The sequence below is a fragment of the Poromitra crassiceps genome, assembly GCF_964638095.1.
Source record: "Poromitra crassiceps genome assembly, chromosome: 13".
NCBI classification, from domain to species: domain Eukaryota; kingdom Metazoa; phylum Chordata; class Actinopteri; order Beryciformes; family Melamphaidae; genus Poromitra; species Poromitra crassiceps.
In genome coordinates this window covers 47,297,592-47,316,333 of record NC_139644.1, presented here as the reverse complement: position 1 = coordinate 47,316,333, position 18,742 = coordinate 47,297,592, and the positions used below count along the sequence as shown (strand labels likewise).

General features: G+C 43.0%; 1 protein-coding gene across 1 annotated transcript in view; it reads left to right on the top strand.

Moving 5' to 3' along the window:
- Window positions 1-7,963: 7,963 nt before the first annotated feature.
- Window positions 7,964-18,742, top strand: part of LOC310788605 (ephrin type-B receptor 2-like) — a gene marked incomplete at both ends in the record, with an annotated part of 53,551 nt that continues 42,772 nt past the window's right edge. The window contains 2 exons of the mRNA XM_083650133.1: window positions 7,964-8,001; window positions 15,651-15,817. Of these exons, the coding sequence (XP_083506259.1) occupies window positions 7,964-8,001; window positions 15,651-15,817 (205 nt within the window). The remainder of the gene's footprint in view (window positions 8,002-15,650; window positions 15,818-18,742) is intronic.

Below are 18,742 nucleotides of genomic sequence, written 5' to 3'. Positions count from 1 at the left end.
GACTCCATTTTGATTTGGTAAAGTGCAGCATGCGAACCTGCCCCCTACGAGCCTGCCCCCTACGAGCTCTGTTATTCGGCTTTTCACGGAGCTTGCCGACAGATTTTTGATGCAAGGCGAAAGTCTGTCTGGAGAGATTACCAAGCGTCCAACCAGGGTTCCCACGTGAATTTGGGTATGAAAGGGTTAACCCACCTAGCCAGGGTTCAACTCAGTCATCAAGCCGGAATGGCACCACTCGGGTTGTTATTTGTTATGCTAATAGGTAGATATGTAACGATATAGCCTACACTCATTCAACTCACCATTCAATACGATTCATGATACTCAGCTCAGTGGCCTTGTGGTCTGAGTGTCCGTCCTGAGACTGGGAGGTCGTGAGTTCGATCCCCGGCCGAGTCATACCAAATACTATAAAAATGGGACCCATTGCCTCCCTGCTTGGCACTCAGCATCAAATGGTTGGAATTGGGGGGTTAAATCACCATGTGATTCCCGAGCGCGGCGCACGCTGCTGCTCACCGCTCCCCCAGGGGATGGGTCAAATGCGGAGAACAAATATCACACATTGTGGGACTTTACCTTTACAATGCAATTTTGTAAAAAAAGAAAATACACAAAGAGTTTGCAGACAAATTATGACTGAAAAAAGATTCCTGTCATTATTTCTCAGACAAAAATCACAAAATACTATAGATTTTTTTCTTATCTTTTCTTTATCAAATTAAAGAATCCCTTTTTATTTCTGAGGTAGGGTATAACTGCAGAACACAAACTTTGCCATGAATGCTAAAATAAAGCTGATAATATACAATTTAATTCTTTAAACGTCTAACCCTTTCAAAGTACATCACAAACTGTTAATTTTCCTGCAAATCGACCCCAGAACCTTACTTCCGGGAACTCTTTACTCTGAGAGTAAAAAGCTGGTGCATTGGAGTGAATGGAGATGTCTCTTCTATACGGCTCTGGTTTTCCCTAGTTACAGTTCTGTTATACCCCCTTCACACCAAAGGTCCAATCTGGGGAAAAAACATAAAGAAAAAAAAAAAAAAAAAAAATGTTATTCCCCTCTATAACCTCTGGGAGCAGGCTTGTTTGAATGCCTGAATAACTGGAACAGGGGGCTGCTCTGTCGGCAGTGGAAGATAATCTCTTTCCGCTCCCTGCAAGCTCCGCCATTGGCTCTGACCGACCGGCTCTGACCATTTATGGATTTCCTTTCCGTTTGATCTCAAATAATGCCTCCGCCGCTGTGAAACAACAACGCTAGCTCATTGCTACATGCTGAAAATGACACGGTACTACACACGGTTGACTCGATCACGTCGACTCCATTTTGATTTGGTAAAGTGCAGCATGCGAACCTGCCCCCTACGAGCCTGCCCCCTACGAGCTCTGTTATTCGGCTTTTCACGGAGCTTGCCGACAGATTTTTGATGCAAGGCGAAAGTCTGTCTGGAGAGATTACCAAGCGTCCAACCAGGGTTCCCACGTGAATTTGGGTATGAAAGGGTTAACCCACCTAGCCAGGGTTCAACTCAGTCATCAAGCCGGAATGGCACCACTCGGGTTGTTATTTGTTATGCTAATAGGTAGATATGTAACGATATAGCCTACACTCATTCAACTCACCATTCAATACGATTCATGATACTCAGCTCAGTGGCCTTGTGGTCTGAGTGTCCGTCCTGAGACTGGGAGGTCGTGAGTTCGATCCCCGGCCGAGTCATACCAAATACTATAAAAATGGGACCCATTGCCTCCCTGCTTGGCACTCAGCATCAAATGGTTGGAATTGGGGGGTTAAATCACCATGTGATTCCCGAGCGCGGCGCACGCTGCTGCTCACCGCTCCCCCAGGGGATGGGTCAAATGCGGAGAACAAATATCACACATTGTGTGACAATCAGTGGGACTTTACCTTTACAATGCAATTTTGTAAAAAAAGAAAATACACAAAGAGTTTGCAGACAAATTATGACTGAAAAAAGATTCCTGTCATTATTTCTCAGACAAAAATCACAAAATACTATAGATTTTTTTCTTATCTTTTCTTTATCAAATTAAAGAATCCCTTTTTATTTCTGAGGTAGGGTATAACTGCAGAACACAAACTTTGCTATGAATGCACATTTCCTTTTCTTTGTGTTGAAAATGTTGAAAATGTACTGATACCCGAATCATTTCACCCAGGCTGTGTGCCTGCATCTGGGAGATGGCTGATGACTTTGGTTGATGATGAACAGTATTTACCGTGTTGTTCAAAGTGCTGTCATTAAACATTAAACCGGTAATAGTTGAATCCCTGCAGAGTTCAGATGAACCATTGATTGTGAACGCAGCCTAAAACCACCACAATGAAACGGATCATTACTAAATGAATCATCATGTACAATAAAAGCTGATTACAGGGTTCCACTCTACATACTGACGCAGTCACTCTACGCTGATGATTCCTCAGAGGCGATGGGTGATAAGATATCACCGGAGCAGGTGCTAAATATTGTATTTGTCTCTGACACGTCACTCTTAGACAACATAATGTCTGACCTCAGCACCCGTTTCTAGCACGGGCTATACTTTAAGACTTTGAGCCCAAAATAAGGTTATTTGTCAACAAAATACAGTGGCAACACTTTGGCTAATTAGCAGAGCAGGAAAAAACACAGCTACACATGAAATATCTTAAAAATGACAAAACTGACTGGAGGGAAAGACATGTCCTCCAGTGCGGTATGCACACGTGAATTCCAGCAGCAGCGTCGGATGAAGGAACACACTGTAACTTCCTTTAAATTCCGCCTTCCTGGAGAATAATGGAACATTTAAAACCAGTTTCAAGATTCAAGAGATTCAAGATTGTCTTTATTATACAAGTACAACAAAGTAGCCATCACAGCTCACTGAGTCACACCTCTCTGAGTCACAACTCACTGAGTCACAACTCACTGAGTCACTGAGTCACAGCTCACTGAGTCACTGAGTCACAGCTCACTGAGTCACAGCTCTCTGAGTCACTGAGTCACAGCTCACTGAGTCACAGCTCACTGAGTCACTGAGTCACAACTCACTGAGTCACTGAGTCACAGCTCACTGAGTCACTGAGTCACAGCTCACTGAGTCACTGAGTCACTGAGTCACTGAGTCACTGAGTCACAACTCACTGAGTCACTGAGTCACAGCTCACTGAGTCACTGAGTCACTGAGTCACTGAGTCACTGAGTCACTGAGTCACTGAGTCACAACTCACTGAGTCACTGAGTCACAGCTCACTGAGTCACTGAGTCACAGCTCACTGAGTCACTGAGTCACAACTCACTGAGTCACAGCTCACTGAGTCACAGCTCACTGAGTCACTGAGTCACAACTCACTGAGTCACAGCTCACTGAGTCACAGCTCACTGAGTCACTGAGTCACAACTCACTGAGTCACAGCTCACTGAGTCACTGAGTCACAACTCACTCAATCACAGCTCTCTGAGTCACATCTCTCTGAGTCTCAGCTCTCTGAGTCTCAGCTCTCTGAGTCACATCTCTCTGAGCAGGGGCGGACTGGGATCATAATTCAGGCCGGGCATTAGATACCAAGCAGGCCAGGCCGATACGGGCTGACGCGTGTGCCGGTGTCCGAAGGGCGGCGGCGAAAAATTTGGTCTGTTTGAAGCTCAATTTGGCCCGTTTGAAGCCCAATTTGGGCCGTTTGAAGCCAGATTTGGGCCATTTGAAGCCCAATTTGGGTCGTTTAAAGCCAGATTTGGGCCGTTTGAAGCCCGATTTGGGCCGTTTGAAGCCCAATTTGGGCCAAGTCCAATTTTACAATGAGATGCACCCACTTTAAACCTGAATAAAGTAATAAAACCACTAGTAAACCAGTAGGCGGCGCCTGGCCTGCTGTTCAGTGAGTGGCCTGGCCTGGCCTGCATTTGCCCGACGTGCCCGATTATGCAGTCCGCCCCTGTCTCTGAGTCACATCTCTCTGAGTCACATCTCTCTGAGTCTCAGCTCCCTGAGTCACTGAGTCACAGCTCACTGAGTCACATTATTGTCACTTTCTTACTTTGTTTTTTTTCCGGACCCGGAACGGGCCGGCCAAGAAACATCTCAGTATTATAATCTTCTTACCTTCCATACTCTTTCCATAACATACACACACACACACACACACACACACACACACACACACACACACACACACACACACACACACACACACACACACACACACACACACACACACACACACACACACACACACACACACACAGACACACACACACAGACACACACACACAGACACACACACACACACGCACACACAGACACACACACGTGTTCATGTGAAGAGTCAGATAAGTCAGATAAGCTGACGTCACCGTGGCGAGACAGCAGACACAGAGAGATGCTGGTGATAGACGAGGAATGACGTCGAGCAAGCGGGGGGGTCACCCAAAGGTCACGGGCTGGATCCCTGCAAGAGGCGCTGACCACCTGGCCACTATATTATAATGATGATGATGATAACAACAACAACAACAACAACAACAACAACAACAACAACAACAACAACAACAACAACAACAACAACAACAACAACAACAATCATCATCATCATCATCATCATCATAAACGAAAGGAAAGAAAATCAGGATGTGAAAAAATGAACGAGAATAAGGAATGGAAGGAGTGTGTGTGTGTGTGTGTGTGTGTGTGTGTGTGTGTGTGTGTGTGTGCGTGTGTGTGTGTGTGTGTGTGTGCGTGTGTGTGTGTGTGTGTGTGCGTGTGTGTGTGTGTGTGTGTGTGTGTGTGTGTGTGTGTGTGTGTGTGTGCGTGTGTGTGTGCGTGCGTGCGTGTGTGTGTGTGTGTGTGTGTGTGTGTGTGGCAAGTCAATTTTAACAAACAGCAACAAGTGCTTTTGAGTGGAGTTGCTGGCCCTGTTATGTCCTTTATGAGACCCTGCAATGTTATTGTAAACTTCTTTCATGGAAATGTGTTCAGTATAGTTCGGGAAGCCAAATGTAGCTTGGTTGCTACTTGTGCAGCATTTCTCAGAATTCAAGATGGCAGCCGCCATCACCTTGGATGTTCGTCCATTTTCAATTGTCTTTTGATCTCGATGACCTAGAGCAGAGGTTTCCAGTGGGGCTCCAACAGTTTCAGGGGAGGCTCAGTGAATGGAAGTGAAAAAATGAAATGTTACATTACTTATTACAATAGGTTATCAAAAGTTATCAAATCACATAGAGCCTAAATGTGTGATTTGGTTAAAGTGATAAGTTGACAGTAGTTTTTCATACTTTCCCAGAGGCAGAAACAAATAAATGCCTTCAGACAGACCTTTTTATGTATTTGGTGTCGTCTGAAGTATTTCAAACAGCAATATCAGGCTATTGTGGTTCAGCATGATATCATACCATAGAGTAGGCATCCAACAATTCATTGAAACTAAGCAAGTAAACTAGTGGGAGACACCTTTTTTCTAAGCTTTGTCTGGGTTTTAGAGGGTAGGGAGTCCATTTAATGTAGAGTTAGTTTTTGGATACGGGTTCAAAGTTAAGGTCAAATGTCAGAGGTCAAATGTCAAATTTGACCATAAATCATGAAAATCACTTCTGTTCTAAATAATATTCTAGGGTTACAGTCCTCCAGACCACAACAGGGTGGAGACATGCAACTGTTTGGGGATTTGGGAATGAGCTGCTCATGCTGTGACAGCTGTGTAGTTGGATTTAAAGCCTCAGAAAGTTGATCAAATTGTAAAGATAAGCAACGACGGCGACGACGAGCTGGAGAAGCCGATGAGGAAGATCTGGAGCGAGGTCATGGCGACACCTAGACCTGGGGACTACAACCTCAATGCCTATGTTCGTCACAGCATTATTATGGAACCCACTGGAGTTTTGGGCAAAACACACCCTGTGCCCGCCTACGCAGCAGGCAAGCGCCGGGATTGGCCAGGAGCGAGCCTTTTGTTCCCATTTGACAGCTCAAATCTCCCCCTCACACACACACACACACACACACACTGTGGGCAACAACTGAATTACTCTTGATAGCGGACATTGCATTTTTTTTGGCCACGTACGTTCCTTAATGTAATGTATGAATGCTAATGTGGCTTCACTGGATCAACAGCGTTCAAACATGCAACGGATATTAATCTTTTATTCATTTGAGTAATTATGCTACCCAACGTGTAATCCCTCAAGACAGACTTTCAACTTGCATCGAAAATCTGCCCGCAAGCTCCATGAAAAGGCGAATAACAGAGCTCGTAGGGGGCAGGTTCGCATGCTGCACTTTACCCAAACGGACAGAACGTTTAGCTTTGTATGAAACCGCTCAATCAACTACATCTCTCGTGTCGCACAATATACGTCACACCAACTTACACCAACACGGCTTGGCGGGAGAGACGTCACTTATGCCACTGATTTATAACTTATAGTGCAACAGTTTGAGCACAAATTGCAACTTTCTTGACTTGCAGAGTTCACTTTTAAATTTGACAAATGATCTTTCCTATCACGCCCTGACGAAGACCCTGTGTGGTTGAAATGGCGTTTTTGGACTTTGATATGGCCTAAATAACATGAAAGGCATTTTAACTTCATGCCTGGCTCTGTGTGAGAGTGCCTGAAGCAAAGCTAAGAGGCTCACACACACACACACACACACACACACGCACGCACACACGCACGCACGCACGCACGCACGCACACGCACGCACGCGCACGCACGCACGCACGCACGCACGCACGCACGCACACACACACACACACACACACACACACACACACACACACACACACACACACACACACACAGGCTTTCCATTTGGTTCAAGAGCACCCCGCATCCACAAGCTACAAGTGAGCAGTCGGTCGTTCTCTTCTTGTTGCTATGGGGGGATAACTAGTGGAATCCTAGCTAGCTAGTTGTTCATTTAAATTGAATGAATGTTTGTGAACAGGAAGTACAGACAGACTCTGGAGCATTATTGGAGGCTCGTGAAGAGACAGACTGGCTTGAGAGAATAAGGCCTGATTGGACGTCTGACCTACAGTCTGCTACAGTCTCCCTGGGCAACGGTTTCCATGGGAACAAGCCCTCACTTATCTGACTGTCTGTCAGCCCCATGTTCTTCTGCTCTATTTCCTCACTCTGTAACAGGCAGCCTCTCTCTCTCACCCTCTCTCTCTCTCACCCTCTCTCTCTCTCTCTCTCTCTCTCTCTGTAGTACACTGTGTATCTCTCTCACCCTCTCTCTCTCTCTCTCTCTGTAGTACACTGTGTATCTCTCTCACCCTCTCTCTCTCTCTCTCTCTCTGTAGTACACTGTGTATCTCTCACTCTGAAAATTCTCTCTCTCTCTCTCTCTCTCTCTCTCTCTGTAGTACACTGTGTATCACTCTCACCCTATCTCTCTCTCTCTCTCTCTCTCTCTCTGTAGTACACAGTGTATCTGTCTCACCCTCTCTCTCTCTCTCTCTCTCTCTCACTGTGTATCTCTCACTCTGAAGATTCTCTCTCTCTCTCTCTCTCTCTCTCTGTAGTACACTGTGTATCTCTCACTCTGAAGATTATCTCTCTCTCTCTCTCTCTCTCTCTCTCTGTAGTACACTGTGTATCTCTCACTCTGAAGATTCTCTCTCTCTCTCTCTCTCTCTCTAATGTAGCAATGTAGTGGCATCACATTACATTTGAGACATTTAAAACAATGCATTTTCTTTTATTAGGGGATAATTTGCATTTTAAGGACAACATTACATTACATTACATCATTTAGCAGATACTTTTATCCTAAGCGACTTACAATATCACATTTAGTCAACAACAGTAGAGAAATCAACTATGCAACACTGTCTAAGACTTTCAGAGGGAATAGATTAGCACTTGTAGAAAGTAGTTTGAGAAGGAGTAAGTAACATTAGTTGGATTTTTTTTAAGAAGAGGGAGCAAGATGTTAGTTCAAGACGGGCCCATGTGCAGCCTGAAAAGGTATGTTTTTAGTCTCTGCCAAAAGATGTAGTGATTCGACCATCCTGACCGAAAGCAGGAGCTCGTTCCACCATTGTGGCAGCAGGGACGAGAAGAGTCGCGATGGGGATGAGTGACGCCCACGTAGTGATGGAGGGGCGAGGCGATCTGCAAGGGTGGAGGAGCGGAGGGAGCGGGTGGAGGAGCGGAGGGAGCGGGAAGAAGTTTGGAACCTGACCATAGATTGTAGATCTGGAGCGTGTAACTAGCATTCCATTGAGTTATACCTATCCAACTTTAGCAACTAACATTAGGTGACCAGATTTTTTTTTAAATGTTTTTAGCGGGGGGTTTAACCCCTGGGGAGCATGTGGAGAACATAGAACACAGAAAGGCCCTTTTGACGACCCCACCTGGGCCAGGGCCATACCACTGCGCCACCGTGCCTCCTAGGTGACCAGATTTCTGAAATTAAAGTCTTGTGGAGACTCAGGCCCGGTTTTACAGGGGTGCAAAAACATGCATTGCACCCTTATTTTAATTGTCTGCATGCTCAGTTGAAAAGTTTTTTTTTTTTTTTTTTTTTTTAATTATTATTATTATTATTATTATTATTATTATTATTATTATTATTATTATTATTATTATTATTATTATTATTATTATTATTATTATTATTTTAAATAAATGCTGCAGCTGCACACTTACTGTTTAAACTTGAATTATAATTGTTGTTTTTCTTTGTTCTTTGATGTGAATTTATGGCTTTTTGGCACCTATGTAACCTTTTAAGGTTGAGATAATTGTATTATCATTATATGGTCCAAATATTTCAGTAAAGCACTTGAAACATGTGAAATATTCTTGCTTGGCTGGTATCATTCTACCTGAAATGATGGTAAAATGCATAATTTTTTAGTAAAATAACATGTCAAATTTTTCGGGCGGCCCGTGCATGTGCACCCCTTCCTATCTAGGATGCATCCCTAGTCATCTTGTTCTGGAACCGGCCCTGGGAGACCCATAGAAGCCATTCTCATTCAGATATCTTGAGGGACCCATTTGAAAATGGCCATGCCAGTTTTTCCCTTTGCCAAAATTTAGCCGGACTTTGGAGCGTTGTTTAGCCATCTTCCTGACCAGTGTTGGTGGTAACGCATTACAAAAGTACAGGTAATATATTACTTTTAGCAGTAACACAATAATATCACTTATTACCAATAGGATTTCAGTAATATTATATCAGTTAAACTTTCTATATCAAGTAACACAAGTTACAACTTGAAACTGAGCTGCTGTCAGCTCCTCGTTAGGTTCCATTGAGTTACACACGCTGAGGCCACAGCTTTGAAAGACAGTAATATCAGAAATGTTTTGTTTTGTTTTGTCAAATCCATGGCGGGCCAAAACAAACGGAGCATGGGCCAAACTTGGCCCGTGGGCCCCAAATTGGTCGGCCATGATCTAATTTAGCTCAGTAAAAATTTGTATTGGGCGAAGGTAAATTATAGTGTTATCATGATGTGTTCAAATGTAATCTTGTAAATGTACATGTCTGTAGTTTTTGCTGAGAGACTTCACTGAGAAAAAATAATTAGAGAGGGAATTATGCACTGTTTAACTTCCTACACTAGTTCTAAGCAGCTTAGAATACGGTAATTAAAACTACTAATGCCAAGTCTTTTTTAATCAAAGCCGATATTTGAATAAAGATATAATCATGTCCTAATCACATTGTGTTTTTATGCAAATAACCACTATACTGTAGATGACAATATCTAAGGAAAATAATAACATTTTGAATTTTGGATGGTTTACATTGACTAAAGGGACTGTTGAAATCCTCTTTCGGGATGTTCTGGGACGGTGGTGTCATTCTGCAGGTATTTTGATGAAAGTGACGCAAAAGTAGTGTAAGTAACAAGTTACTCTACACAGATAGTAATATTGTAAAGTAACTTATTACTTCCAAATGAAAGTAATCAGTAGTATATTACATTTTGAAAGTAACTTGCATGATATGACATGGTCCAATGGATGCCTTATGTCTTCTACTTTCATATACAGTAGCCTATATATACAGTGTACAGTATATGTACTTATGTACAGTAGGCCTATATATAGGCTACAGTGTACATTATGTACTTATGTACAGTATATCAAGTATATTCACTCTAGCTTAAAAAATGTGCTCGCTGGAGTCTCTGAAAGACAGTCATGTCGGCCCGGATGAGGAGTAGAAAATCTGGGAGGGGCGCATTAAAAAGGTACCAGGGCCCCCCATAGACCAGACACATCCGGGTAATTTGCAAAACATGAAGGCCACGCCCCTTTTTAGGGGACAACACAAGCCACTCGCGTTAACTTCAATGTAAAATAGCAGTACCAACAAAATCTATAGAAAAATAACAGAATTAATTTGGTTTATAAATGACCCAAAGACACCATGACATGACAATATATTTCAACTCGGCCGGCCATAGAATGCGCAAGATACATCGACACGAGGTAGCCTACTTGCCTTATATATGAACGCTGTATCCAGTTTCCACCAGGTTACATGCATCGTCCATATTGACGGTGTCACCCCTACTCTATTAAAACATACAAATAAAACAACGCAGACCCGTTTTTTTTTTTTTATTGTTAGTGAAACTATAACAACACAACAACTCTTCGGCATATCTCTATCAAATTAAACCGTTTTAAATAGTTTGTTTGAAGTGGTTTTGGCTTCTTGTAGGCTACTGTCTTTTACTATGGTGGGTTTCCTCTAAAAAGGGGCGTGGCCTTGGCGCTGGATGCTTGAAGAGGTTCTGGTCTATTAGGCCGTGTTGGGACCCATGAAAAAGTGCTTAGAAAATGAGTTTCGTTCCCATGTCATGGGCACTACTCATTCAATGCATTTTTTCATAGACAATACCCTTCTGGACTTTGGGTTAAAAGTTCTACTCATAATATCCTGCAGTATTTTGTCACAAGCCAGAAATGTATAAACAGTTTATAACCAAAAAACGAAAATCTTGTGCTGCTGTTTTTGCTTGTAAAATGTGTTTTTGGCAACACAAAATCTTTCTCAAATGTCATAAATGCTAAAATGCATATACTTAACATCTGAAACAAGTATTGGTGCCTTTAGTTTACTCATATGTGAATTTAGATCATGAAATGTAGCATATTTGTTAAAGAATATGCTTCAACTTAAGTGTTTGCCACACAGTACAATGAAACCTCCACAGTAAATTGTGCCAAAAGCTTATGTTTCATACATAGAAAATGTCTCAACCTACTGTGTAATGAAAGGTAGAAAAGAAAATCAGGGCACCTTGGACCAAAATGGCAGAAAATCTATCAAAATGTTACCACGCCCCCTAAATTGGAATAATGCAAAAAATGGACAAGACTAAAAATTAAAGTACTAGAGGTCAGAATTATTACAACATATGGTATGAAACATTTATTCAAGTACCACAAAGTGTCACAGCATCTGTCACTTATACACCCCCCCCCCGCCAAGGAAATTATGAAAATACAAAATAGCATACAAATGCATCACAATAAAACCTTCTGTTGGCTGTGTAAGTAGTCTGTGCTGTTTGCATTTATGCATTGCATTTAACTGGATGTAGGCAGTGTGGCAATTCTTTAACAATTTAATAATTCTTGAACAAAACAAGTAGTAGGCCTACATAGTAACATGTTGGGTTACTCATCCCTATCACTTTCATCAGAGTCATCATCCCATGTACCTCTTTCTTCTGTTTCCTTTGACACATTTTCACAGTCCTGGCAGTGACATAAATCAGTGCAAGACAGTTTTGCAGACATGCATGAACATCTTCCAGTTTCACATTTGCTTTTTTTACAATTACAGTGGACTACCTGCAACACACTATCAGGGGCAGGATTTCTAGTCATCCATGTTACTGTTAACTCCCCATCCTCCATGCCCCATCCATTGCCAATGGGTGAAGGAGCACACATCCTACTAGTCAGAGAACGTCTCATCACTGCTGCTTGGTAGTTTGCCCTTTTGCAATGTTGGTGGAGAGCATCACTTGTTGGGGGAATGGACAGTTCTGGCAAAGCTGATGATGCCGTACAAAATGATTTGTACCTTGCATCGTTCACGTTTTTGGCAGATGATGGCTAAAATGCCTAGGAAGGACATGCATGTATGAAACTCACCTAGTCTAACCACAAGACGCTTTGTCAACTCATCATCTTTCCAGCGGATTTGCTGAGCTTTGGCATATATAGCTTGGTCAAAAACTAACACTACATGGTCCAGTTCTAGCTGATCAGCAAGTTCAACACTTCGCTTCAGAATAGTGTTAACTGTTGACATCTCTGTCGGTGAAGCCTCAATGACTGGAAGATAATACAGTGCTGACTTAGGTAGAGTGGCATCACTTTGTAGCATTGTGTGGAAACCTGTCCAGCCTGGTACTGTACATGCTTCAGCATCTGTGTTCTTCACTAAAACATATGCCAGTTCTGTTTTGGCAGCAGACACAGTGTTCAACCTGTACGTTTCCACCTGCAATGGAACACTTTCATCCTGAAGCAAGTTCTGTGGCCCTTGTCTTTTAGTCTGTGGATAGTGTTGTAGCGGGATGCTAGGAGGTGCTTTGAATGTGTAAACTGACTTGGGCAGTGGCTGTCTGTCTGGTCTAGACATTGTTTCAACAACAGAACTTTGTACCATAATGCCATTTGTATGGTGAGTAGTTCCACGACCTGACAGTGTCTCCTCCCCAAAATCGATGTTATCCCACACCAGTATGGTTGGTGCCTTCTTTGAGAACCCCTTAGGGATTTTGTCTCTGCCCTCTAGAAGTTGTAGTGACGCTAGGCTAGTGTCTAGACTGACAACTGTGTTCCATGAAGCACAGTGTCCTAATCTGTTCAGTAGTGACAGAACATTGGATGAACCTGTTAAATGGCGAACAGTTAGACCAAGACACAGTGACTTAGGCGTCTGCTTCCGACCTTTAGAAGCAAGATACACAATGTCTTGACAAACAGATAAAACTTTTAGGTTCACATCTTCAGGAATATCAACATAATGGTCTAGTGTTGGTTCCTCTGTTGCACCTATAATCCAGGAAATCACATTGAATAGTTCAACTGTCACAACAGATTTTGCGTCAGAAACATTCAAATCCTCTGCTGTGGGAGGCCAGGGGCATTTCATCCCGGGAGTTTCATTCACAAGTCTCTTCAATATCAGTCCTGCACTGCAGTGTCCTTGTGTGCTCTGTAGTTTGTCCAGATGTGTGTTCATTGTCACTTTCAGCTTGGCTTACCTCGGTTGACTCAGTTGTTGTCGTGTCTGATGGATGCGGTAGCCTGTCTAACAGTGTATCTGCTGATAATGTTTCAACAAAAACCAGTTCGGAGATGTTGCGCGTTGCAGGGCTGTGAAACACCAGCTGGGGGAAATCACGGGCCAACCGCTTTTTCAGTTTATCCTGCCTGCAAAATGAAAATATAGAAAAAGACGAGCACAAATGAATAAATAAAGGGATTTTTTTCACAATGAGAAACAAATACATTTAAACATACTGTCAGCCTTTCTTGTGAGCGAATAAATCAATAAAATGGAAACTTTTCAGTATGAAAGAGGTTATTTTTTGTTTACTGAACTGTCAAGGACACAGTTACCTGTAGTCTGAAGCATCAATATCCTCATTCTTCTTAACGATGTCTGTGAACTTCTTCCTTAGTTGGTTCATTTTCAGGATTTCTTGTTTATCGATAATCCTTTGACGGATGACTCGTTCGCAGAATATCTTGTAGCTGGCAGCAAAGGGTTGTTAATTTCTGAAAACACACACATGCAGACAAAAAAATACTTAACATGTGCAAAGAGGTCTGCTGTCAACATTGTATCTAAAGACAGACAAAATAGTATTTGTTGTAGGTCAAAGCCTTACTTTTGAAATGTGCAGTGTTAATGCAATGTAATAACTCACACTTCATCTGTGGTTGCAGTATGTGTTGCCGTAGACTTTGACAAGGACCTTGTGTATTCTCTGTAACAGGACCTGTGGTAACGCACTTCCAGAGACACACAGTCTTTGTCTTTGATATGCAAAAGAACGCTAGAGTCTTCCTTCTTCTCAGCAGCCTTCCGCAACTGGCCTGAAAACAAAAAAAAGTTATAATCAGCTTTACTGTCAAATCACACATTTTATAATAAAAAAAAAGTGGGTGACATTTGTTTTTGTATCTTTTATCCATTGTATTGTTATTACAAGAAAAAAGAGGTGGGGGGGGGGGGGGGGCAAGGAGATCAAGGCAATAAAAGAAAATGCTCCCTCTCTCTGTGGGTGTGTGTGTGTGTGTGTGTGTGTGTGTGTGTGTGTGTGTGTGTGTGTGTGTGTGTTGGTTTGGGGGCTGTAAATAACACAGTGAACAATGGGCCAGCTGGCACTTGTGACCTGCCCCCTTGACCTCCATGCATTCCTGGGTTAGGGTTAGCTAATAAAGTAGTGAATCAATCAGCAGTTGGATTTTCAGTCTCTGTTCTGTAGATACACATTTTTTTTTATCAATATAATATAATATATAAATCAACTACATCACAAGACCACCGCCTTTTCTGCCTGTCTATCTGTACACTTCCTTGTTCCATGTTTTTCAGTCCCGTGTGTGTGTGTGTGTGTGTGTGTGTGTGTGTGTGTGTGAGATAGAGAGAAAGAGGGGGGGGTCGCTTACCTGCAGACACTGTCTCTGCTTGTGAAAGTTGATCCTTCTTCCGTTTTCCACCAACAGTAATATATTTGTCCACCTTTTTACAAATGATGCAGATGGCTGGAAGGACAGGGCCAGCAGAACGGACGGGCAACCTGTCCGAGACCGAAGTTTCTTTCGGGGGGTTTCAGACGTGGCTCCGTCGGGGCCGATGCTGTCTGAGGCTGCGGCTGCATCTGGTTCTTCTTCTTCTTCCCCCTGCACCATCTGTGTGCAGCGTTTCTCAGCCAAACCCAAACGTCTTTTACAAATAAAGCGACGGTAACACGTCGCGTGAAATCCAGCGTCCTCGGGAACATGGTCAAAATCCACGTCCACGCAATGTTTAAAAGTTTCAGCGATAACTTTACTATCGCCGTCCAGACAAAGCCACTGTTTGACGACAGACCTGTAAGTGTCCCACCTTGTCTGGGTAAAATCCTGCACGTCCTCATTCTGTACTGACAAAAAGTGCATATAGCATCGTTTGGAGTCCTTTGATTCCCGGCTTTTACGCACTTTTTTCCGCTGTTTTGGTTTCTTTTTCCCCTCTTCGCTGCTTGAACTGGTGGTCGCCATGGCTCTAATATTATTACGGCAAGGGAATAAAGCGGCTACGCGATTGGTCCACGTGACCAAAACCACACCACTCCCCTTGCACAGATTAGTACGCCTAGTAAGAAATAGTGCCGTCTTTGACCACTGATTATAAAAATACTGCAGGATAACACGAGTAGAACTTTTTTATTTGTACTTTCTACCTATAGATCTCTTTTATGGAGAAAAAAGTGTGTAGTGCCCCTGCCGTGGGAACGGAAGTAAACGAAAATGCTAGTCACAATATGGCCTATATGCTTGCCTTTGCCCGGGACCCCCAAATGCTTAAGTCCGCCCCTGCTCAGTCACTCACATCCTCTGGCTTTTCCATCCAGCTGCCAGTCTGAAGATCTGCTGCCATGCGTGCTGGAGCTGGACTACACTCTGACGCTGTCTGGACTATCTGCGCTAACGCTGTCTGGACTCTCTCTGTCTGGACTATTTGCGCTAATGGAGATGCTGTGGTTGTTATGGATACTGCCAGCGGTATGGGCGGTGGACGGTAAGCAGCATGCGACTCTTTATTTGGATGCGATGATTTCAGTGTGTCAGTGTGCAGCAGCGACATGGCAGCGTGGTGACATGTAGGCTACAGAAAGCCCGTGTGATGTGGGCTACCCACACTCTAACGTTTTAAGCGCATTTTAAAACATATATTTTATTAATCTCATGGAGATCCGTGAAGTGTTCACAGGTGTTTGTTTGGTGTGCTATGGCTGTTTGTCCTTTTTTTGCGGGCGGGGGAGATGTTTGGTCAGATTCGACATGTTCCATCGTTGTTTGTCTGTGTTTATTTAGCCCATGGCACGCAGAATGTTTGATTGGTGTACCATGGGATAAAAACACAGACAAACAAGCATCAAATCTGAACGAAACATCTCCAAACAAGGACATTGGCACACCAAACTTACATCTGTGTTTGTCTGTGTGTAGTAGTATGTTTGGCTGGTGTGACATGGACTTTAGACGTGGCTCTGACAGCTTGCTGACATGTGGAGGATGTTTAGGCTCAGCTTGGTATCCAGCCTATATGAATTTGCATAGCGATTAGGATTCATATTAGGGTTTAATATGGATAGCAGCCGCAGGCTGGATTATAGCCTACCAAATAAAAAGAAGGATAAAACAACACTCATGTCACACTCACAGCGTTCAAATTCTTCCATTTTTCAGGGTTTGTAATTTTCAAAAGTGTTTTTTAATCAAGCTAAAACATGTGAGAACCTGATGAATGACATATTCCTTTACAGAACAACTCACACACATCAACCAGCGAGACAGTTTGAGACATTTTTTGGATTATAGGCTAACAAGTTTGATCCACTAATAATTCCAGGAGGACAGATCATAGGCCTATAGCCTACATTTCTGTTAGAATATGCTATTCACATGTCTTTCTATGGCTTAGAGCAGTGCAATCACATCTCCCCATAACCAAGATTCTCATATACGATGTCAAATAAAGCAAGCGGTGAAGCTTCTCAGTGAATGGGAGACGGGCACTTGGTGGACTCAAACAATGTTCATCTGTACAGTAGGCCTACTTGAACATCCAAAGTAGCTTTATATAGGGGCGCTAAAATTGGTAAATAACCTAATTGGTTACTGTTCCAGCGGCTCCAGTATTTAAATTGGTGACTTCAGCCTGCCTAACCTCTAGGCCAGTGGTCTTCAACAGGGGTTACGGGTCCGCAGAGGTAGCCTACTGCAGGGGGTCCACCAATTTCTGGCAAACTTTTCACAAACAACATGTTGTTTGTGAAAAAATAAAATGTATTTTAGACAAAAGAATATTGAGTAAACTCCAAGCATTAATAGGCAATAATAAACTATTTTGACAACACATATTTACAAAGCTAATCTGATGAAGCAATATCATAATATGTGAAACACATTGTTCACTCCGACCAGGTCAGGCATGCCAGTTGTTTCTATTCTTTCCCAATAATTTTACTCGCCATGTTTGTGATTCTATTTTTGTTCTTCGCCCCTAGATTATCATACCATGTGCACAGGTCAAAGGTCAAAACACTTCTATTCACCTTATGTACTTGACCCGGCTGTGTTACGACTTCCTGTTCAAAACGCCGGCTGCTTTACCTGCTCAAACCTAGTCTGACTCACTGGAAGCCGTCTGAGTGAGAACGGTCTGCAATTTCACATTGAGTGGCAGATGATTCTAGGTCGATAACAGAACAAACACAATAAGTACTGTACTGCCACATGCGATGCAGGAAGAGTAGCACGTGTAGAAAGTAGTTTGAGAAGGATTAACATTAGTTGGATTTTTGTTTTTGAGAAGAGAGAGAAAGATGTTGGTTCAAGATGGGTCCAGATGGAGCCTGAAAACGTGTGTTTTTAGTCTTCGCCGAAAGATGGGTAGTAGGGGTGTCAAAAATAATCGATTATAAGATGCATCGCGATGCGGACGTGCACAATTCTGCATCGATTCACAAATGTCAAAAATCGATTATTAAAAAAAGAAAAAAATAATCAAATAAAATATAATGGAAGTACATGCATTTGTTTATTTTAATTATGCATCATAATACAATGCAATTCCAAATGCACTTTTATTTTAAAAGTAGTCACACAGTGAGAAAAAAGAAAGTGAGAAAAAATAAATCATGTATTGGGGAAAAAAAGTGATGCATCGATTGAAGATGCATCGAGATGCATCGATAATCGTTTTATAATCGAATCGTAGCCCTCTGAATCGTAATCGAATCGAATCGTGAGGCCAGTGAAGATTCACAGCCCTAATGGGTAGTGATTCGACCAATTTAAGTTTGGTGTATGAATCCATGATGTGATGACGCTCCTCCTGAGATGAGAGAGGAGGGTGTCAGTGATGTATTCACCTTATTCACCACGCCCACTTTTCCTCTCTTCCGCGTTACACGCAATTGTATTTGTTCTTCCGGTTCAGCGCTAGTTGGCGGCCAATTTCAAAACAACGTCACTATAATAATGACTTATACGTATAATAATGACGTATACTTGACAACCAAGTATAGTTTGGTGACAAGCTGGAGAGACAGTTGACGGTCGGAGAGACGGCATCCGGTACGGGATGGGTTTAGCACCCCAGCCTGGCTCTCTCGTGAGGGAGAAATCCACAAACGCTACGGATTAGCCTCCTGAAAATCTGTGCAAAGATCGGCACGGCCTGGGGTCCTTCAGGCTAGAGCGAGGTGCTCGCCGCAGGCGAATGACGTGCAGCACACAGGCCTTCTTGAGGCAGCCTATGGTGCGGCATAGTAGGATTGCCTTTTCCCCGGGAGGGTCTGGTGAGACGTAGGAGGAGCCCGGCCTGGAATCACCCCACAGAGCCTTAGCCCTCCATGCACCGAAGGGTCTTTGAATACTGCGGTGTAGCACTAACTCTATTGCAGCGGATTGGGCGTGATCAACCCTTCCGCGGGCA